Raw genomic sequence first — 17,912 nt, 5'->3', positions numbered from 1 at the left:
GCTTAAGGTGGCATATCAACAATGGGAAATTAGTTCTTTTTAAAGAGAATGCTTGGGTTCCAAAATATTTTTCCAACCGCCCTAGAGTTAAACAATCATATGATAGGACAATTATATGGGTATTACAGCTTCTGAATGAGAATCGAAAATATGGGTATTACATCTGAATGAGAACCGAAAATATTGGGACATCAATGCTTTTCAATGGAACTTTACTAAAGAAGATGTGCAATACGCACGAGCCATTTTAGTCTTATTAGTTGAGCGTGAAAATAAACTCATATGGCATTTTACTCGTTATGGTAATTATGCTGTTAATTCGGAGTACTCTGTAGCAAGGGAATTGCTCACCGACTACCACAATACTCAGATTTTCAAACCTAAAACCTTATTTTAATACAAATATAGATAACTTTTGGAAAAGTGTTTGTAGACTTATACTCCCGAAAAAACTTGCTACTTTTATTTGAAAATTGTTGTATGAGAGACTCTCCATGAAAGAGTTGTTGAATAGAAGATCGGACAACGTCTCCATCAATTACGCTTTTTGTGGTGAGATAGAGATTCATAGTCATTTTTTATTCCATTGTCTAAGAGTGGCTAACATCTGGTTCTTATCCCTCTCGACCTTGGCACCATAATGCTTCAAGGTCGTTCAATAATGAATTTATGGACAAAAATTTCTCATTTTCTTTAAACTCAATAAGATGATTTAATATACTGAATCGGTTTCTTTTTTTTCTTTGAAAAATTTGAAAGTCTCAAAATAAAATGATTTTTGACCATCAGTAAACTAATTTGACTGTTATTCTGGTTTTAGCATCTCAAGACTATGATCAGTTTATTTATGTCCAAGGATACAAAAAAAAAGTAAGCTAATATAATTCAAAGGAAAACTGGGGCAGAAATTCATATGGACACCCTTGCCGATGGTCATGTTGAGCTTACAATCAATCTCCAATTCTCTCGTCTTGGAAAGTTTAGAATGCAGAGAAGTAATTTTTAACAAAAGCCAAGGAATTTAAGAAGTTTGTAATTGAGGGAGATCAAGACTTTACAAAAAGCTGTTAAAAATAGTTAGATTCAAAAAATTATTCAAGACATATCTTAACTCCTTAATACTGATTTTGTTTATCATTTAACTTTTATCAGAAAATTAGAAAATATGGCTGCTTGTAGTTTAACTTCCATAACTTTTGGGAATTCATCATTTATAAATGATTTTATGCAACAACTGTCTTTTATTGTTCTCTTTGAGGCAATTAAAAAAAAAAAAAAAGCTGAGAACCGATATGTTAGCTTTTGAGCATGAGACAAACCAAGGGCACTTTGGTCACCGAAAGCGTAAAAAAAGCGAAGCCGTTTCGCCTTTTGATGTAAAGGGCATCATTTGTAAATTAATCTAAATTCTAGTGGCAATTTAAAACCAGCGGTTTGATCCTCGCAAATCGCATTACACCCAACGGTTCCCCTTCCCCTCTTCTATAAGAACCCACATTCGCAACTCGCACCAACCTCATTTATCCATTTCTGCAATCTCTCTCTCTCTCTCTCTCCCCTAGGGCTAGGGCTTCTCTGCTCTGTCTTAATCTCTCTTGATTTTGCTCCTAAACTCTCTCTCAGAGGCATCAATGGCTCAGCAGGAAGTCCAGAACGGCGGTTCCGCCAAGGCTGACGTGGAGGTAACTTTTACGGCTGTGAAGCCTCAGCTGTTGATTGAAGCACCTAAGGCAAATGATGCCGTTCAGTTCTACAAGGCAGCGTTTGGAGCCGTGGAAGCTGGTCGTATAACTCAGCCTAAGCGCAAGGCTGAACAGGAGCTCCCTCACATTATCTCAGCTCAGCTCCAACTTGCTGGCACAACCATTATTGTCTCTGACCTTGTTGATGACTCTGCACCGTACGGACTCTTTCTTTCTCACGCGTGTGTGTTCACACACTCGCATTATAAGCTTGTTTTTCTAGATCTTGAAGTGTGGTTGGGTTATTGCACTTTAACTTGACATTTTTGCGCTTTGACTTAGAGTTTTTGGTTCGTTATTCACTCGTAACGTTACTTGAATAATGGAGAGGGGTTGCTTTTTTTCTTTCTTTTGAAGTCGTCTTCTTTTTTACTGTGTTTTTTATTTAAACAAGCCTTTTCCTCAATATTGACGGTTCATGACCTAGCTTCGATCATGTTTTCCTCTGTTTTCCTTCGCATGCATGTCACGTTTCTGCCATTTCTTACCAATATTGGAGATTAGAAGCCGAGGCTGATTCTTAGCTTGTAGTTTGCTCGTCGCTATGTTTCACCAAACTATCTTAATCTTGGCCTACTCGTTACTTTGGCGTATTTGATTGAATCCGACTGTTTTGAGTTTCTTTTTTTTGAAATGGACTGTTTTGAGTTTCTTTATAGTTCACAATACCTAGGTTTTTTCTCGTTTTTTTTTCTCCTTTCGCATCTTCTCTTTTTGTTCTTTGGCTTCATTTTCTCTCCCTTATGGGCCATATTCTTTTCCCTTTATTTTGACTACATGTGATCTTGTTAACTAGGCTGGATTTAGTGATCCTTGTGCGATGTCCATTTTATGCTTGTGCTTTTGCTTCAAGATTTTATTTAGCGAGTTTTTGATGCTGTAGCTGCTTGACCGTGGTTTGAGCAGGGTGAAGACTGTGGGGACCGGAATCTCTCTCTGCTTGGAAACTGAGGACATTGAAACTGCTATATCCAAGGCCGTGTCTGCGGGAGCTGTGGCCGAGGGAGAGATTGTCGAGGGAGATGGAGCTTACTATGGTGGTGGTCGCGTGGGCAAGGTGAAGGATCCTTACGGTTTAGTGTGGGTCATTTCCTCCCCGGCCAAGAAGTCGATTACTGATGCGGAAGTTTAGTAGCCGTTCGATCCGATCGCGATCCTGACTTTCTATTAGTTGTAGTTCTTCTTACTGGTCTGTTATATTTAGGTTTAGTCTTGAATGCGACGATGGAGGTCGCGCCTTGCTATTGAATACTCGAGTTCAGGGTGGATGTTTTGGTAATTTTGATAAAAAGCAAGACTTCGTGGAATTAACTGACAGATGGCAGTTATTGACTTTAAAATTAGTATTATTGTTGTTTCTTAAGTGGAAGTATCGTTATGTCAAAAAAAAAAATTGAGAAGTATCGTTTTGTTGTTATTTATTACCTCCTGCCACTAATATTTCTGCAGCTTTCCGATTTCTATTTTGTCGTTTACTCTAATTTAATTTAATACTGTTTATCAACATACCACTAGGTAGCAATATAGACATGGCTGGGGCAGGTGTCAGATTGTGGGAAATGGGATATATAAGGATAGTAATGTCTTTTAAGATGAGTGGATATGGATAATCCTGAGCAGTGGGTTGTTTGTTGTACCTCGTTCCACGACATCATCTGGCTTTATTTTATTTTTCTGGTTAACAATTGTTTATACTTGATGGTTGAATATTTAATTACTATAATCACAACATGGATATTATTTGGAGGCTTCGTAGTATGGGAAGGGTGTTGGGGAGTGTTGCGAGGATGGGATAATAAAGATATTGATAATTTTCAGAGACGCTTGTTTGTACGGGAGCAAGTAGTTTGTGGACGCGCGTACTGTTATATCTTGAAGCGTGGCAATTCGCGTGGTCCCAAGGGCCTGTATGCTGCCAGGATTGGTCTGGCGAAGTGGCTTTTCTTCTGCTGGGGGGGTGGGTTTCTCGTGAGGTTATCGAGGAAAGTTTACTGTTTCTAATTTATGAGATTGAGATGGCATCGACATCAAGTTCGTATTTTTAATTGGAGTCAATATTCATACTAAGATTCATGATTACTTTCCCAAATACGTTTCAAACAACTGAAAACGGTTTCAATTTCCAGCAAACACGAACATACAAATTATGTAAATGCCACTTCAACGAACACTTCCACAGCTGAAGAAGAAGGGCGCTCCATAGAGATCCTATCTTTTCAAGCCCACGTTCTACCAATATACTTTGTACCTGAAGAAAAACATAAAAGGCCCACGATATCAGAGCAGTAGTTATCGAATTCAAACTATTTTACGGGCAGAAAAGTTAATGATAAAAAGGTATTGGTATTAAAAATTTAAATATTTTTGGTGTTTTTGGATTTTAATTTAATTTTTTTTAGAATTTTAAAAATATTTTATAATTTTATTCAAATTTTAATTTGAGATAGGTGAGTGTATCATTTACTTACGTGGTACTACCACGTTTTATATTTTTTTAATATTTTTTAATGGAACTCACAAGACGTAAAATTATTTCGGTGTTCTTTTTTCTCATCTATCTTCTCTTTTTATTCTTTGGTTTTTTTAAAAAAATTAACTTACAAGTCTTCATAGTTAAATAAAAATTTTTCTCAATTTTTGACTTTCAGTTCTTTCAACGGCAATAATCACAGAAGAAACAAGCTAAAAAAGAACCAACTTTGCCACCCAAAAATTTAAAACCCAAACGGAAACTCCACAAGGAGACACGAAACAGTCTATTCATTTTCTGGTTCTATTTTACTCTTTCTGTCTCTCTAATCACTGTCGTAACTGTTATTCTCTCTTCTACCTCTTCCTGACTCTAGATTTTTTTTCTTTTTTTTTTTCCGAATCCTCTAGGCCAGCACTTGAGATTTTTGCAGTGGAAAGCAAAAGTAAAGGTTATGTGACTGAGAATGCACTGATTATTCATGGGTCTCAGTTTTTTTTTTCATTTAGGAAAGTAATTGACTTTTTTGATTCCAAAGAGATTCATGGGATTGTATTTGATTTGCCTGGGAATGAATTCTTTGATAAGTTAGAGGTGTATGAGGAGAGAAGAAATGGGATTTTGGAGAGATTATTAGATGCGAATGGTTCGATTAAAGAGAAGGATTTGTTTTGAGTTTTTAATAACATTGTTGAAACAGGTGAGGTTCTTAGGCTGGCGACTGATGTTAAGATGGCTACAGCCATGAAATTTTTCAAGCAAGTAAATTTTTAAGAGAAAATAGATAGACGAGTAAAAAAGAAAAATACCATGGTAATCTTATATGTCTTGTAGATTTCATGAGAAAGTAATAAAGAAAAATACAAAACATGTCACTTTACCCAACTACACGTTATCACCCATTTCAAATTTAAATTTGAATAAAATTAAAAAATATTTTTAAAATTTGAAAAAGTGTGAAAAAATTTAAATTTTTAATGCTAATATTCCTAATGAAAATGACCACTTGTCCTTTTCATAAAAAATGATAATACTATTTTCTTGTGCACGCATAAACGTATAATTTCTTTTATCTTCCAAAATATATTGAATATGATTGTACGTACAACTATTTAATATTGATCACTGGGGAAAAATTGTTTCTCTTGGATGTTGGACCCAAAATGGCTGGTTACTTGCAGGCTTTAGAAACACTGCAATTGTGGGTAGCCTCTCTATCGTTCAACAAGAGTAAAACCTATTAGCCATTGGGCTTCATTAATCTTAGGCCTAGTGGCCCAATGACGAGTTCATTCTAACCTTGAGTCTTAGATCAACCACATGCTAATCAATATGAAAACCAAATCTTAAACATCACTTCACTATAATTTGCCATTTATATCAATAATATTACTTTACTTTAAAAATGACATGTGATATATTTCATTTTTATATTTTTGTAATTTATTTAAAGTGCATTTTAAATATCAAAATATTATTTTATGCAAAATATAATAATAATACTAGAAATAGATATATAATGATATAAACTACCGTTAAAAAGTTTTTCACTAACGATTGAAAAAAAATTAATTAATAAATTTATCATTTAATAAAATTTAATATTATAAAGTTAAAATATAAAGTATAAAAATATCAAATTATATAATTGAAATATTATAATAAATAATTCATATGACACATGAAATTATGAGTGGAAAATGAATTGTGGGTGTGCGACAAAACAAACCTTAGCAATTAGCAATCGGCTGGAGTGGTGAGATTGCATTTGGCAGGCAAGGCCAATGCAAGATCAGGATCAATTCCAAGAGCAGGCAACACCAGCGAATTTCTATATGAACATAGACAAGTCAAATTGGCCCCAGTAAGCGCCTTACAACATTCTTCCGACGGTGGATCTACCGGATTTGGCTTTGTCACCGACGGCTTGCATGCCAATAAACCATCGTCACTCATGTCACACAAACTCAACGACCTCGTGCCTTCAAAAATGGCAGCAGCCATCACCACCATCGTCACCACCACCCACCTCCCGGCACCTTTCTCCATCATCTCTATATCTGCACTTGTTGATTGTATTTAGTGTTAATAGGTAGTAGTGGTGGCGATGTAGCTGTGTCATATGTTATTATAAATAGAGAGAGGGTGAAGATAAGAACCACATGTTAGGGACCCGTGAAGAGGAATTGGGAGAAGGATTCAGGTTCACGGGGTGCCACTGCCATTGGCCCAGTGCTTTCCAATGGGAATAAATGTTTTTGTCTTGTAGCTCGCCGGGGAAATTAAAATGGCAAAGTTTTCAAATATGCTTTTAAGCTTTTTCATGAAAGTAAATCTTAATAAATCTTATCTTAATAGTTTCGAAAAAAAAAATCTTATCTTAATATTTTTTTAAATAAATGTTTATTATTTTCAATTAAAACAAAAATTAAAATACAAAAAGTTATAATCTTATGTGGCATTCTTTGCTTCTCTAGCTGAGTCTAAGGTTTGCAGATTTTTTAATATAGATGTTAGATCCGTTAGTCTATCAAGAGATTGGTAAATTCGTGTAGATAGTTGATGGTGATAACTCGTACAGACTTATGAACATTGGCCTAAGTGAATTGCGAAAGAGTTTACTATTTCTACACTTTGTTGTTGCTGGTGTGATCTATTACTCTCCAATCCACTGTACTACTGTTCTTTTGTTCTTATTAAACGTCAGCTTTATTTGATTTAAATGAAAATAATTAATTGAATTAAATTAATTTAAAATTTTAATTTAATTTAATTTTTTTAATTTGATTTAATTATAAAAAAATTAATTATTTTGATCTAATTTATTTTTATAAAAATTTTAATAAAATTAAACTGATTAATTACCGATATTACATTGTTATTTTGGTAATATAGAGGTAAGAACCTAACTCATGTTAAAATATTTTGATTAAATCTCATGTTGAAATATTTTAAATTTTAAAACACTAAAATTAAGGTATAAAAAGTAAAAAAATAAATTGATCTAATCGAATTAAATCACATGAAATCAGATCAGTTTGATTAATTTTTTAATTCAATTATATTTAATTTTTTTAAGATTTAAATTTAAATTTTAATTTAATTTAGTTTAATTTTAAATTAAATTCCTTATTAAATCGTATATTATTTGAAATAAAAAGTATGTTCCCTTATAAAATTTATGAATATTTATTTTTTAAATTAATTTTTAAAGTAAATTAAAAGTGATTCAAATTTATTTATGCTCACCCCTAATCCTTATGTCTTTATATTGCTATAGTCGAGCTTTATTGTTCGTTGTTGAGCTTGCTGATCTTCTCTACTTCCTTGCTGATCTTCTCTACTTCCTTGATTTGATTGGATGATGATGCGGCAACAGGCCAGTGGTGTGACCCTAGTTGTGTATAATGGGTGGGCGGCTGGTGCTTAGCTGATTGATCTCCACGCTAAGGTTCTTGTGAGCCTTGGACTTTTCCTTGTTAGATTGGGTAGAGCTGTTAGTGAGGTCCCTTGGCTTTAGACTATAGCTTGCATTTGTATTTTAGATCTCTGAATCCTCCAACTTGTATAAAGCTTTTAATTGTAATGACCACTTGTAAAAAATTAATAATTTTTTTACAGAAAAAAAATAAAATTTATTAATTAATTTTAAAAAATAAGTGTTTTACTATTTAATACTAAAATTTATTAATTTATTTTTTAATTTTATAAAAATATTTATTAATTATTTTTTATATTAATTTTTTTAAAAAATTTTAATAATATTTAATAGTTAGAATTAATAAAAAAATTAATTAATAAATTTTTTAAAATATAAAAAATATTTTAATATATTTTTTAAATTAAAAAATATTTAATAGGCTATCCATACATCTGTATTTACAGAATTTTTTATAGACAAAATTTCTGCATTTACAGAATTTTTTATAGACAAAATTTTTTATTAATGAACCGATCCATTATTATCAAATTTTAAGAAAATATTATTTAATTTCTAATATCTTATAATATAAATATTAACAATCACATAAATAAAAATAAACTATTTTCTCATACAATTAATTTTTAATTTTAAATATAATATTCACTCTTCTCATTATTTTATTAAAATCAATTTAAATATTAAAATGATCAATTTAAATATTAAAATGACGGTTATAAATGTCAACCGCTTCAACCGCTTCACATCACATTAAAAATTTATTTTTAACTACGTAATTAATTTAATTCAGCAACATTAATATTAAAATTATAATATAATAAATACACAAACATTCATTTGCATGTATACAATGATTTTTTTATTGTAAAATTTTTCGAATATGAAAATCTCCTAATAAAAGTAAAGCTATTGAAGAGAGGAATCCAAAATTACGAAGATGATCATGTGGTGAAAAAAAGCTTGGTCGTATCTTTCCACAACACAGGGAACCCTAAGCCCTTATTCTATCTATATATAAAAATAATACTTTTAAAAGATTAAAAAGCAGCACAAGAAATTCATCACTGAACCTTAATAATTGATTAGATATCTGCCATTAAAATACCACCACTATCTCTTCCTTTGCATATTTCCAATTCATCATGACCCCACTTCATTCCCCTCCACCTTTGCCACTTGACCTTCTCTCTCCAATACTTTTTTGACAACTGGACTAGAATTGGTTCCTCAACTCACTAAAGTCTGCTCAATCAGCATGAAATTTCCCTTCCTTTATTCCCTTTCTTCCTTTCCATTTTATTATAAAGTTTTCATCAAAGCTTTTTCAATTTATTTTCAGTAATTTCAGTGTAATTAATTATTCTCATTTAAATTATAGTATATGTTATTTTTTGAAATTAATAGATACCCTATTAGTAAGATTTAAAAAAAAAACAATAACATTCTTGGTACATTTATATAATTTAAAAAAAAATTAATTTTACTCTTAATTTAAATTATAGAATTAAACTATTATTCATATAATTAATACTCTTAAACTATTATTAAAAAGCTAAATAAAATTAAATTTAATGATAATTTAGAGATAAATTTAGATTGAAAAATAAAATTTCATATATTTCGTTCTTGCTCACAGTTAAATTGACCTTTAGGGTATGAATGAATTCCCTTTTGTAAAAATTATTCATATATGAATTCTCTTCCACTTTTGTAAGTAGCAAGTTTTGTGTATGCAATGCAGGGAGCAGACCAGATTCAAATGAAGGATGATCAAGCTGAGCCCTTTCCATTATAAATAGGCCTCAACACTCCTCCAAATTAACCTCACTTCATCACTTTGTCTGCTTAGCTAAGCTCTTCCTTGCCCATCCCCTAATCCCCTGCCTTTCCCTTCCCCTAATCACCTCTCTCCATGGCATCCCTCCAGGTCCTTTCTTTCTCCTGTAACTTATATATCACAACAAGATATTAGACTTTTAGCAGAATAAAATTCGCTACTAAAATATTTATTGGCAAAATTAAATAACGCTAGTTGTTAAAATTTTCATCACAACAGGTTCAATTTGTTGTAGTATACCTATCGCTTTTAAACTCTGATATGTAACTTTGGTGATTGATATTTCAGGCTGATGCACCCGACGTCCAAGAGGTGAGCGAGAAGCAAACAGAAAAATCAACACAGGAGACTCCTGTTCTGGAAGAAAAGCCAGCCACCAGCGAAGAAGCCGAAGTAGTAGTGCATGACGAGGAAGAGGATGAAGAGGAAGAGCAAGCAAAAGCTGCCCGTGAAGAAGAATGGCAGAATGATGTGAAAGATGAAGTAGGATCCCCCTTTGTTGATGTGGCTGAGCCAGCTGCTTCTTTTGATGATGAAGCCGAAGCTGAGGTTGAAGAAGATGACATGATTTGAAGAGATCAGTAGTACTGAAACTTTTCTTCTTAATTAATTATCAGATTAATTAGCTATGGTTGTTATGGTTTTTACTTGTGTGGTTTTTAATTTCTTGCAAAAATAATATGGAATATTAATTATTATAAATTAATTATAGAAGGTTGGCTTTGGCTCTTTGAGGCTAGCTTTATAATATGCCTTATCTTAATTATTTGCTTTTGAATTTGTATGGTTGGCTTATGAAAAGAAAGTCTGGTGCCTTTTGTTACCAGTGGATTTCCTTAATATTTCTTGTTTTATTTCATTTGATTTTTAAATTAGACTAATTTAAATTTAAATATCTATTCTCATAATTCTAAAACATTGTATGTTACACTCATGAACTTGTCTTATTGTGCTCCAATTTTTTTTAAGTTTTTAGGTTTTTTCTAATTATAGTTAATTCTTTTATTTTGATTAATTTTAATCTAATTTTAAAGTTTCGTATTAATTATAGCTGATAATCAAAATTAATAATTGAGACTCATGATATTTTATGTTTTATTGTTGCTGACAAAACATGTAATATTATAATAAAAATTTTAAATCAATTATAATTAAATTTTTAATGTTTATTTTAGTTATAGCGAACTAATTAATTTTTATTTAATTTAATTAAAATAAATATTTATTTTTTATACTTTAATATTTAATGTTTATTTTACTTAATATGATAATAATAAATTTACTCTTTTTCTCCACATATAATTCCTTTTAAATATATTTGTGAAAATTATTGCTAAAATAGATAAAATTTTATTTATTTTTTAAATTAATAACAATAATAATTATTATTTTATTATGGTAGTGGGTGGAGCGGATGAGAGAGAATGAACAATGTGTAGAAATATGTGAGGCGGGGTTTTTAAATGAACCGAGTGGCAATAAAATTTTATTTATTTTTTAAATTAATGACAATAATAATAATTATTTTATTATGATAGTGGGTGGAGCGGATGAGAGAGAATGAACAATGTGTAGAAATATGTGAGGCTGGGTTTTTTAACTGAATCGAGTCGCGTTGAGTTTGAAAAAGTTTAAATTTAATTTTTTTAAATTTGAATTCAATTCAAGTTTTATTTATTTTAAATTTGAATTAAATATTAATAAATTTAAATTTAATTTCATTTAATAAATAAATTCAGACAGATTAAATTTTTATTAAATTTAATTTCGAATACTTAATAAATAGTTTAATTTATTTATATATATAATAAATTTGTAATTTAAAATTAAATAATTTTAATTAAATAAATATATATATAAAATAAATCATAAACCTAGAGATAAGTTTTTAAATTTCAACCATCTAACTATATGTAAATTTTAAAAATATAATTAAATTATATAGATGTAATTAAATTATATAGAGTTCAATTTTAAAAATTTATGTTTGAATTATAAAAATATATATAAGGTTTAAATTATGAAAATATACGCAAGGTTTGAATTTATTTTTCTTCTAACATTAATCTCAGCCTGTTGTTCACGAGATTATTCGCGAATCTGTTTATGAATTCGAAAACGAGCCGATCTCATAAGTCTTAATGAGCTGAATACTATAGAGTTCAATTTTAACTTCACTAAATGAACTTAAAAAATAAGTTCAAATTTGACTCGTTTAGAAATCAAATCGAACTTAATTAAATTTTTATTAAATCGAATCTCCAATAATTCACAAATAATTTGATTTATTTATATATTTTATGATAAAAAACATAAAGGAGAGATAGAAAATTCTCGTTATCTCTTCCCTCTTTTTTAACTCTATCTTTCAGCTCTAATCGTTTTTTCTCTTTTTCCATTTCTACTTTCACTATCATCCGATAATTGAACATATCTATTCAGATCTTGATTATTAATTATATATAAGATCTAAAATAATGATTAATATTATTGTTGTTAATATTTTTATATGATTTTTTAAAGTATTTTTACATAAATATCTTATCTTTAAAAATTAAAGTTTTTATCTATTTTCACACAATTTTTATAAATTGCATAAAAAAATATATAGAGAGAAATATGAAAAATTTTATATTTATCATATTAAGTATATATTAAAATTTTATTAATATTCAGAGTAAAATATTTATTTAACAAATTTATATTATAGCAATTTAGTTGGTTATGATTGAAAAATAAATGCTATAATTAATACACCAAAAAGTTTTGAATGCTATTATTAAATAATAATTTTATATGACATGATCAATAATAATAAATAAAATAATATTATTAATGTCATGCTAAATGATAAGTCAATAATTTTAATTATTAATTTTGACTATAATTTATAATAAATATAAAATTTTAAAATTGAAATAAATCAATAAAAATGAAAAATTAATTATAATTAAAAAAAGTTAAAATATTATTATTTTTTTTTACTATTAGGTCAGGTTTTTTTTTACTATTAGTTAATAAAATATTATTTTATTAACTAAGCCTTCTCATGTAATAAATGTTATTGATTAAAAATACAAAATTTTTACTGATTTGCAATTTAATTTAAACTTTTAAATATTAATATAATTCAACTCAAAATTTTTAGATTTATCTTTAATATTATAAAATTTTTTAAATTATTATTATTATTTTTCATTCCATTGGTTTCAATACAGTACCCAAACGCTAGCTTATATTATTAAAAAGCACTAAAAAAACTGAAATTCATAAAATCAATAGAATAAGTACAGACAATGAGACTTGTTTTTGAAAGTAAAATTATTTATTATATTAATAAAATTTTATCAAATAAAAAAAAATATTATTCTAAATAAAGGGACGATTATACCTGATAAATTAATAGAATAAATATAGATAATGAAATTAAAATTTTTATTTTTGATAGTATTAAAATAATTTTTTATAATAAATATAATTAATTTTATTAAAATTGATATCCGATAATATATTTAAAAGAAACCGATAAATATAAAATTTATTATAATATCTGTTGAAATTAATGATAAATAAGAAAAAGTTAAAATTGTGTTCTTTTATAAATAGGGAAGAAAAGTAAATTTAGTTGAATTGTTAAATTAAATTGTAGAATATTAAAAAGTTTTTAATTTTTTATATCAATAATTTTTATTTATGTATTATATGAATATAATAAAATAAATTACATAAAATACATTTTTTTAATTCAAATTTTAAAATTGAATATAATTGTTATAAAATTTAATATTTTAAATAATTTTATCAATTTTTAAAGTTTAAAGTTAAAAATTTAAATTTGATTTTTATATAAATATGTCATAAATTTAAGGGTATTAAATGAAAAAAATTAAACGTTTACATAATTTTCATTTATATTTAATATTTTAAATTTTAGATAATAAAATTAATTTTTTTCAATTTAACAAGAGAATTAAATTGAATTTAAAAAAGTTATTGATAAATTACAATATACTATTTAAAATTTTATATTATTAATAAAATATATAATTTTTAAATTTAAATTTTATATTAAAATTAAATATATCTTATATTTATTATATGTAATATATAAATATATTACATTTAAGAAATATTTATTACAAAATAATTGATATTATATAAAAATAATATATATTAAATATTTTTTACACTCAATATTATAAAGTATTTGTATATTTTTTATATTTAAAAATTTTATTTTTTATTAATAATATTTTAAATACAATAAAATATATAAAAATTTTATTTTTTTATATTTTAAATTTTTATTGATAATTTATAATGTTATATAAAAGTGGATATATGAAGTAAATAATAGTATTAATAAAAAATGATATTACTGTTATAAAAATATATATTTAACTTTAGAGGCTATATCATATTTTAATATTATTTTTAAAAAATTTAATTTCATACTTTTAGTTATAATTATAATTAAATTAAAAAAATTAATTTTATTATTTAAAATTTAAAATATTAAATATAATTATAAATTATTGTAAATATTTAAAATTTATTTTAATAGCACTTTATAGGTGTTTGTTTCTTTAGCAAGGGCCCAACTGGGATATAAATTCGGAACTTTGGGTCACATCAGAGTCCCATAATAGCATCCAGTTGGACCAGTTCTGCAAAAGGGTTCTGGTAAGCAGGCCTAAAAGCTGGAGAACTGAACTGGGCATATGGGACTCTTTCTGTGGGCTGGTTAAGCCCACCATTCGAATTTAATTGGGCCGAGGTGGCTCGTTTATCGATGAAAAGTGAAAAATAGTGAAATTACTATTTCTGATTTTTATTTGAAAATACAAGGCAATGAAAAAAGTTATATAAGATTTATGGAAACGACAAAATAACAAGAATAAAGAAGAAGCTAACGTTTGGTCATGGCATTATAACAGAAGCTGGGAGTGGGAGAGGGCCCTTCTTCATCTGCCTCTTCTCTTGCTTTTTCTTTCTTTCCCTTCAATTTTTTTAATTACCTCGGCTCTGGTTTTGAGGCTTTTTAGTAACCTGTGACTGTGAGTAAGAGTAACAGAATGGGCTAGAATCTCCATAAAAGAAAAGACAAAAAAAATTCCCTAAAATTAAAAATTTCTTAATACCCATTTAAATAAATTAATTAAACATTTGTTTACTTTCACTGAACATTCATTCAGAAGGACCATCACTACCATAATCATGAATTCAAGGTCCAGGAAAATTATATTTAAATGGCTAAAAAATTAATTTAAAAATGGGAATTTGAGAGCTGGAGAGAACAAAGCCCATGCCTTCATTGCACATGTCATGGCCTTTACCCCCTGCCAAGAAGTACAGAGCTATTAAATTAAGCAATTCTTTTTTAACAGCCTGCTGCCTAGTAGAGGGGCTTGGCCTTGAAGCTGGAGCCAGAGGCTGAGGTGTTGGGGCGTTGACCTGATCTGAATTCACCAGTCATTAGACAATTAATTTTAGTTTTACCTTTTTATTAAAAAAAGAAAACTGTGTAGCCTAAGCCAATGCCTATTGGGTTTAGGTATTGCACAAGCACAAAGCACCAGGCTCCCTCTGGGTACGCGTGTGGGGTTAAAAAGAAAAAAAAAAGAAAAGAAAAGCTAGCTAACCCAATTTCCCTGACGTGTGATTTTAATTTATATAAAATTTATTTAATCTCTGTAATATCAATAAAAACTTAATTTTTTTTGCAATAATAAAGTTAACGAATAGAATACAAATCAGTAATCAGTAGGTTTTTTAAAATTTTAAAAATATATATATTTTTTCTAAATTGAAAAATTATTTAGTGAGATTTTTTCATAAATAGTAATTTTTTTTTAAAAAAATTGTTGCTTGGAGAGAAGAGAACATCATGAAAGAAAAAAGAAACTCAACTACCCATAGATATTAATCATGCATTGGAATATACATCTGATCAGCGACAAACTGGGTAAAGCAAAAACCCTGATACAAGTTAAAGAATAAAAAGGATAGAATATAAAAAGAACCCATAAAATTTAAAAAAGTTTTAATATTTCCTTATGATCCAATACCCTTTGCTTTCTCTTTTATAGGGCCCTTCCCTCTTTGTCTATCTGTCTGTTACTGTGAAACTTCGTTATCTGAGTAGTTTTCTTTTTACCCTTACAAGTTTATTTGCTTTGGATCCATCCCTCCACAAGACCATACCTTTGTTTTCTTTTATATATATTTGGTTTTTGTGCCCACGCTTAGCAGCTCCAACAAAGAAAGACATTGCATTTTAAAAACTCTTTCTTTCTTTCTTTCTTTCAAGTAGTCCACCTGCAAGATTTCTGCCAACTTGACTTCTCTACTCATCATCTTCTGTTTTCAATCTTATGGAAGTGAGCCTCTTTCTTCTTTGTATTCGTTCTTATAGAGAAGCGTGTATGCCATGCCAAAGTTTTGATTTTAAAGCTTGTTAATTTCTGGGTTTTATGTTGTGTAGGATTATTATTATTCTAGGAATCATGTACCAGCCTTTGGAAGCTGGGATTGGAACAATGATCTTCCTTTTACTCAGTGCTTTGAATCTGCTAGACAAGCTGGGTTGCTTCGTTACAGTTACTCTGAGGATCGGGATTTATATGTTGCTGGTGATTTGTATGAAAATGATGTCGTCACTCCGGCCATGATTGTTGTTCCTCGCCGAAGGGTACGTAATTAAGCTTGTCTGAAAATTTTCTTCCTCTTTTGTGTTCTTGAACACTTCTGAATTTCATAGGATATATTGTAATTAGTTCATGTCCATGCACACGATAATTCATGAAAAGTTGCAGCCACCAGGCAGCAGCGTAAAACACAAAACGAAAAAGAAGACAAGAAAAGAAAAAGAAAAAGAAAAAAAAGATTCATGAAAAGAAGTTTTCACAAGTAAAGGAAATGCTTAAAAATTCTTGTAAGTATGGGAAATTGAAAAACAAACAAGAAAAGAGTCTTCTAGGAATACTTTCTGAGTAGCTCATAGCTAGGAGGGGACCAAGGCAAAATTTCCACTTTCACATAGATGGCTCGTGATGATGGATTCATAGAGGGAAAATTTTCCCGAAAAATCCACACTGCTTTCTCTTCAATATAATGAATTATCATCTTGTCTGTTGTTGGCGTTAATGGTGGCGGTGATGATGGAAGCATATGATATATGTTAAATGCATTTATGGATTTGAAAATGGGATGATGATTAAGATTGGAAATCCATAATTGACTATCATTGCAGGGAAAAGTACGTCACCCCCGTGTCAAAGAAGAGAAAAAGCAGCAAAGTTGGGTGGTTGGTGACGTGAAAGAACCACCGAGCCCCACTGCTGCAGCTCCTCCTCCGCCTAATCCTACGGTGACTAGACCAAGAACAACACCTAAGCCTGTTGATGAAGACCTATACAAAATCCCACCAGAGCTCCTTTATGCAAAACCCAAAAAGGCATGCAGCTAAGCTAGTCCCCATTTTTTCATCTCTTTTCTATCTTCCTTTAATTTAATTTAATTATTTATCTAGCTTTATTTTCTTTCATGCTCAATCATATTAATATAGTTAAGGTATCTTTTTGACTTTCCACTAAAGTTTGCTTCTTTATTTGGTGTTCACTGTGCAGAAGAGAGGTCTAGGCTTCTTTTCAAGCTGCTTGCTGCCAAATTGTGTGTTGTGAAGCTTGTAGGAGAAGTAAATACACTTGCGGATGAGAAGAACATACATAATTAAAACTAATTATGTGTTTTTATGCACTTATTGGATTTCCATGATATTATCATTGTAGAGCAATATATAACGGTAACTACTACTGGTGTCTATTTGAAGAATTTTATTTTTAATTGCCCTTTCTTTCGGCTGGACCCATAAGTATATCGAGCAATTCTTGCCTAAATCCAATTCATAATAAATTTAAGACACAAAATTCATCTATTTGTGGTCTATGTGAACTGGGTTTAGACGAGTTTTTCTCAGTGTGACGTGGAGAAATGTATAATCCCTTTTGTAAGAGAAATGAAGAGAAGGGAGAGTAATGAATGAGTAGTATTTGAGCATCTCTTTATGTTCTTGTCTAGAGGTAGTTTCCTTAGTCAAAAGACATCATTGAAAACCACATTTCATATATTTTGGTAGGATTTAATTAATGGACTGACTGATTGAGACACATTGACATTGTAATGTAAGATCACGTGATTCCCTTTATTTTTGTATGCCACTTTTTCTTATTTCAAATTTTGAATTCTTTTTTTATTTTTTTATTTTTTAAAAAAAGAAAAGAAAAGTAATATGTACATTTAAGAAGAAGGTAACCATCTTGGATCCATCTACTTTGATATTCAAATTAATTTAATAACAGTCAGTGTTTCTTTGACATTTTTAAATGGCTTGAATCACTTATTTTTTGATGGTTTCAGAAA

The 17,912-nt window shown here is 29.1% G+C and overlaps 3 protein-coding genes and 1 long non-coding RNA gene across 4 annotated transcripts; 3 read left to right on the top strand and 1 right to left on the bottom strand.

The window, feature by feature from the left end:
- Positions 1-1,513: 1,513 nt before the first annotated feature.
- LOC110628505 (uncharacterized protein At5g48480) lies at positions 1,514-3,159 on the top strand. The gene is made up of 2 exons (XM_021775197.2): positions 1,514-1,900; positions 2,649-3,159. The coding sequence occupies exons 1-2, from the start codon at positions 1,632-1,634 to the stop codon at positions 2,872-2,874; spliced, it is 495 nt and encodes a 164-aa protein (XP_021630889.1). The 5' UTR covers positions 1,514-1,631; the 3' UTR covers positions 2,875-3,159.
- Positions 3,160-3,799: 640 nt separating this feature from the next.
- LOC110628506 lies at positions 3,800-6,476 on the bottom strand. Its single transcript, XR_002490072.2, has 2 exons — positions 5,942-6,476; positions 3,800-3,990 (listed from the first exon to the last, which is right to left on the bottom strand). It is a non-coding gene; the product is annotated as an uncharacterized LOC110628506 (long non-coding RNA).
- A 2,916-nt stretch (positions 6,477-9,392) lies between these two features.
- LOC110627507 (ribosomal biogenesis protein LAS1L) lies at positions 9,393-10,331 on the top strand. Its single transcript, XM_021773854.2, has 2 exons — positions 9,393-9,581; positions 9,780-10,331. Exons 1-2 carry the CDS (start codon positions 9,567-9,569, stop codon positions 10,062-10,064), a joined length of 300 nt encoding a protein of 99 aa, XP_021629546.1. The 5' UTR covers positions 9,393-9,566; the 3' UTR covers positions 10,065-10,331.
- A 5,263-nt stretch (positions 10,332-15,594) lies between these two features.
- On the top strand, positions 15,595-17,557 carry LOC110627841. The gene is made up of 4 exons (XM_021774213.2): positions 15,595-15,871; positions 15,976-16,182; positions 16,744-16,947; positions 17,120-17,557. Exons 1-4 carry the CDS (start codon positions 15,866-15,868, stop codon positions 17,171-17,173), a joined length of 471 nt encoding a protein of 156 aa, XP_021629905.1. The 5' UTR covers positions 15,595-15,865; the 3' UTR covers positions 17,174-17,557.
- Positions 17,558-17,912: the final 355 nt, after the last annotated feature.

The sequence above is a fragment of the Manihot esculenta genome, chromosome 12 (genome assembly GCF_001659605.2).
Source record: "Manihot esculenta cultivar AM560-2 chromosome 12, M.esculenta_v8, whole genome shotgun sequence".
In the NCBI taxonomy this organism is placed as follows: domain Eukaryota; kingdom Viridiplantae; phylum Streptophyta; class Magnoliopsida; order Malpighiales; family Euphorbiaceae; genus Manihot; species Manihot esculenta.
This window is presented reverse-complemented; position numbering and strand designations above follow the sequence as displayed.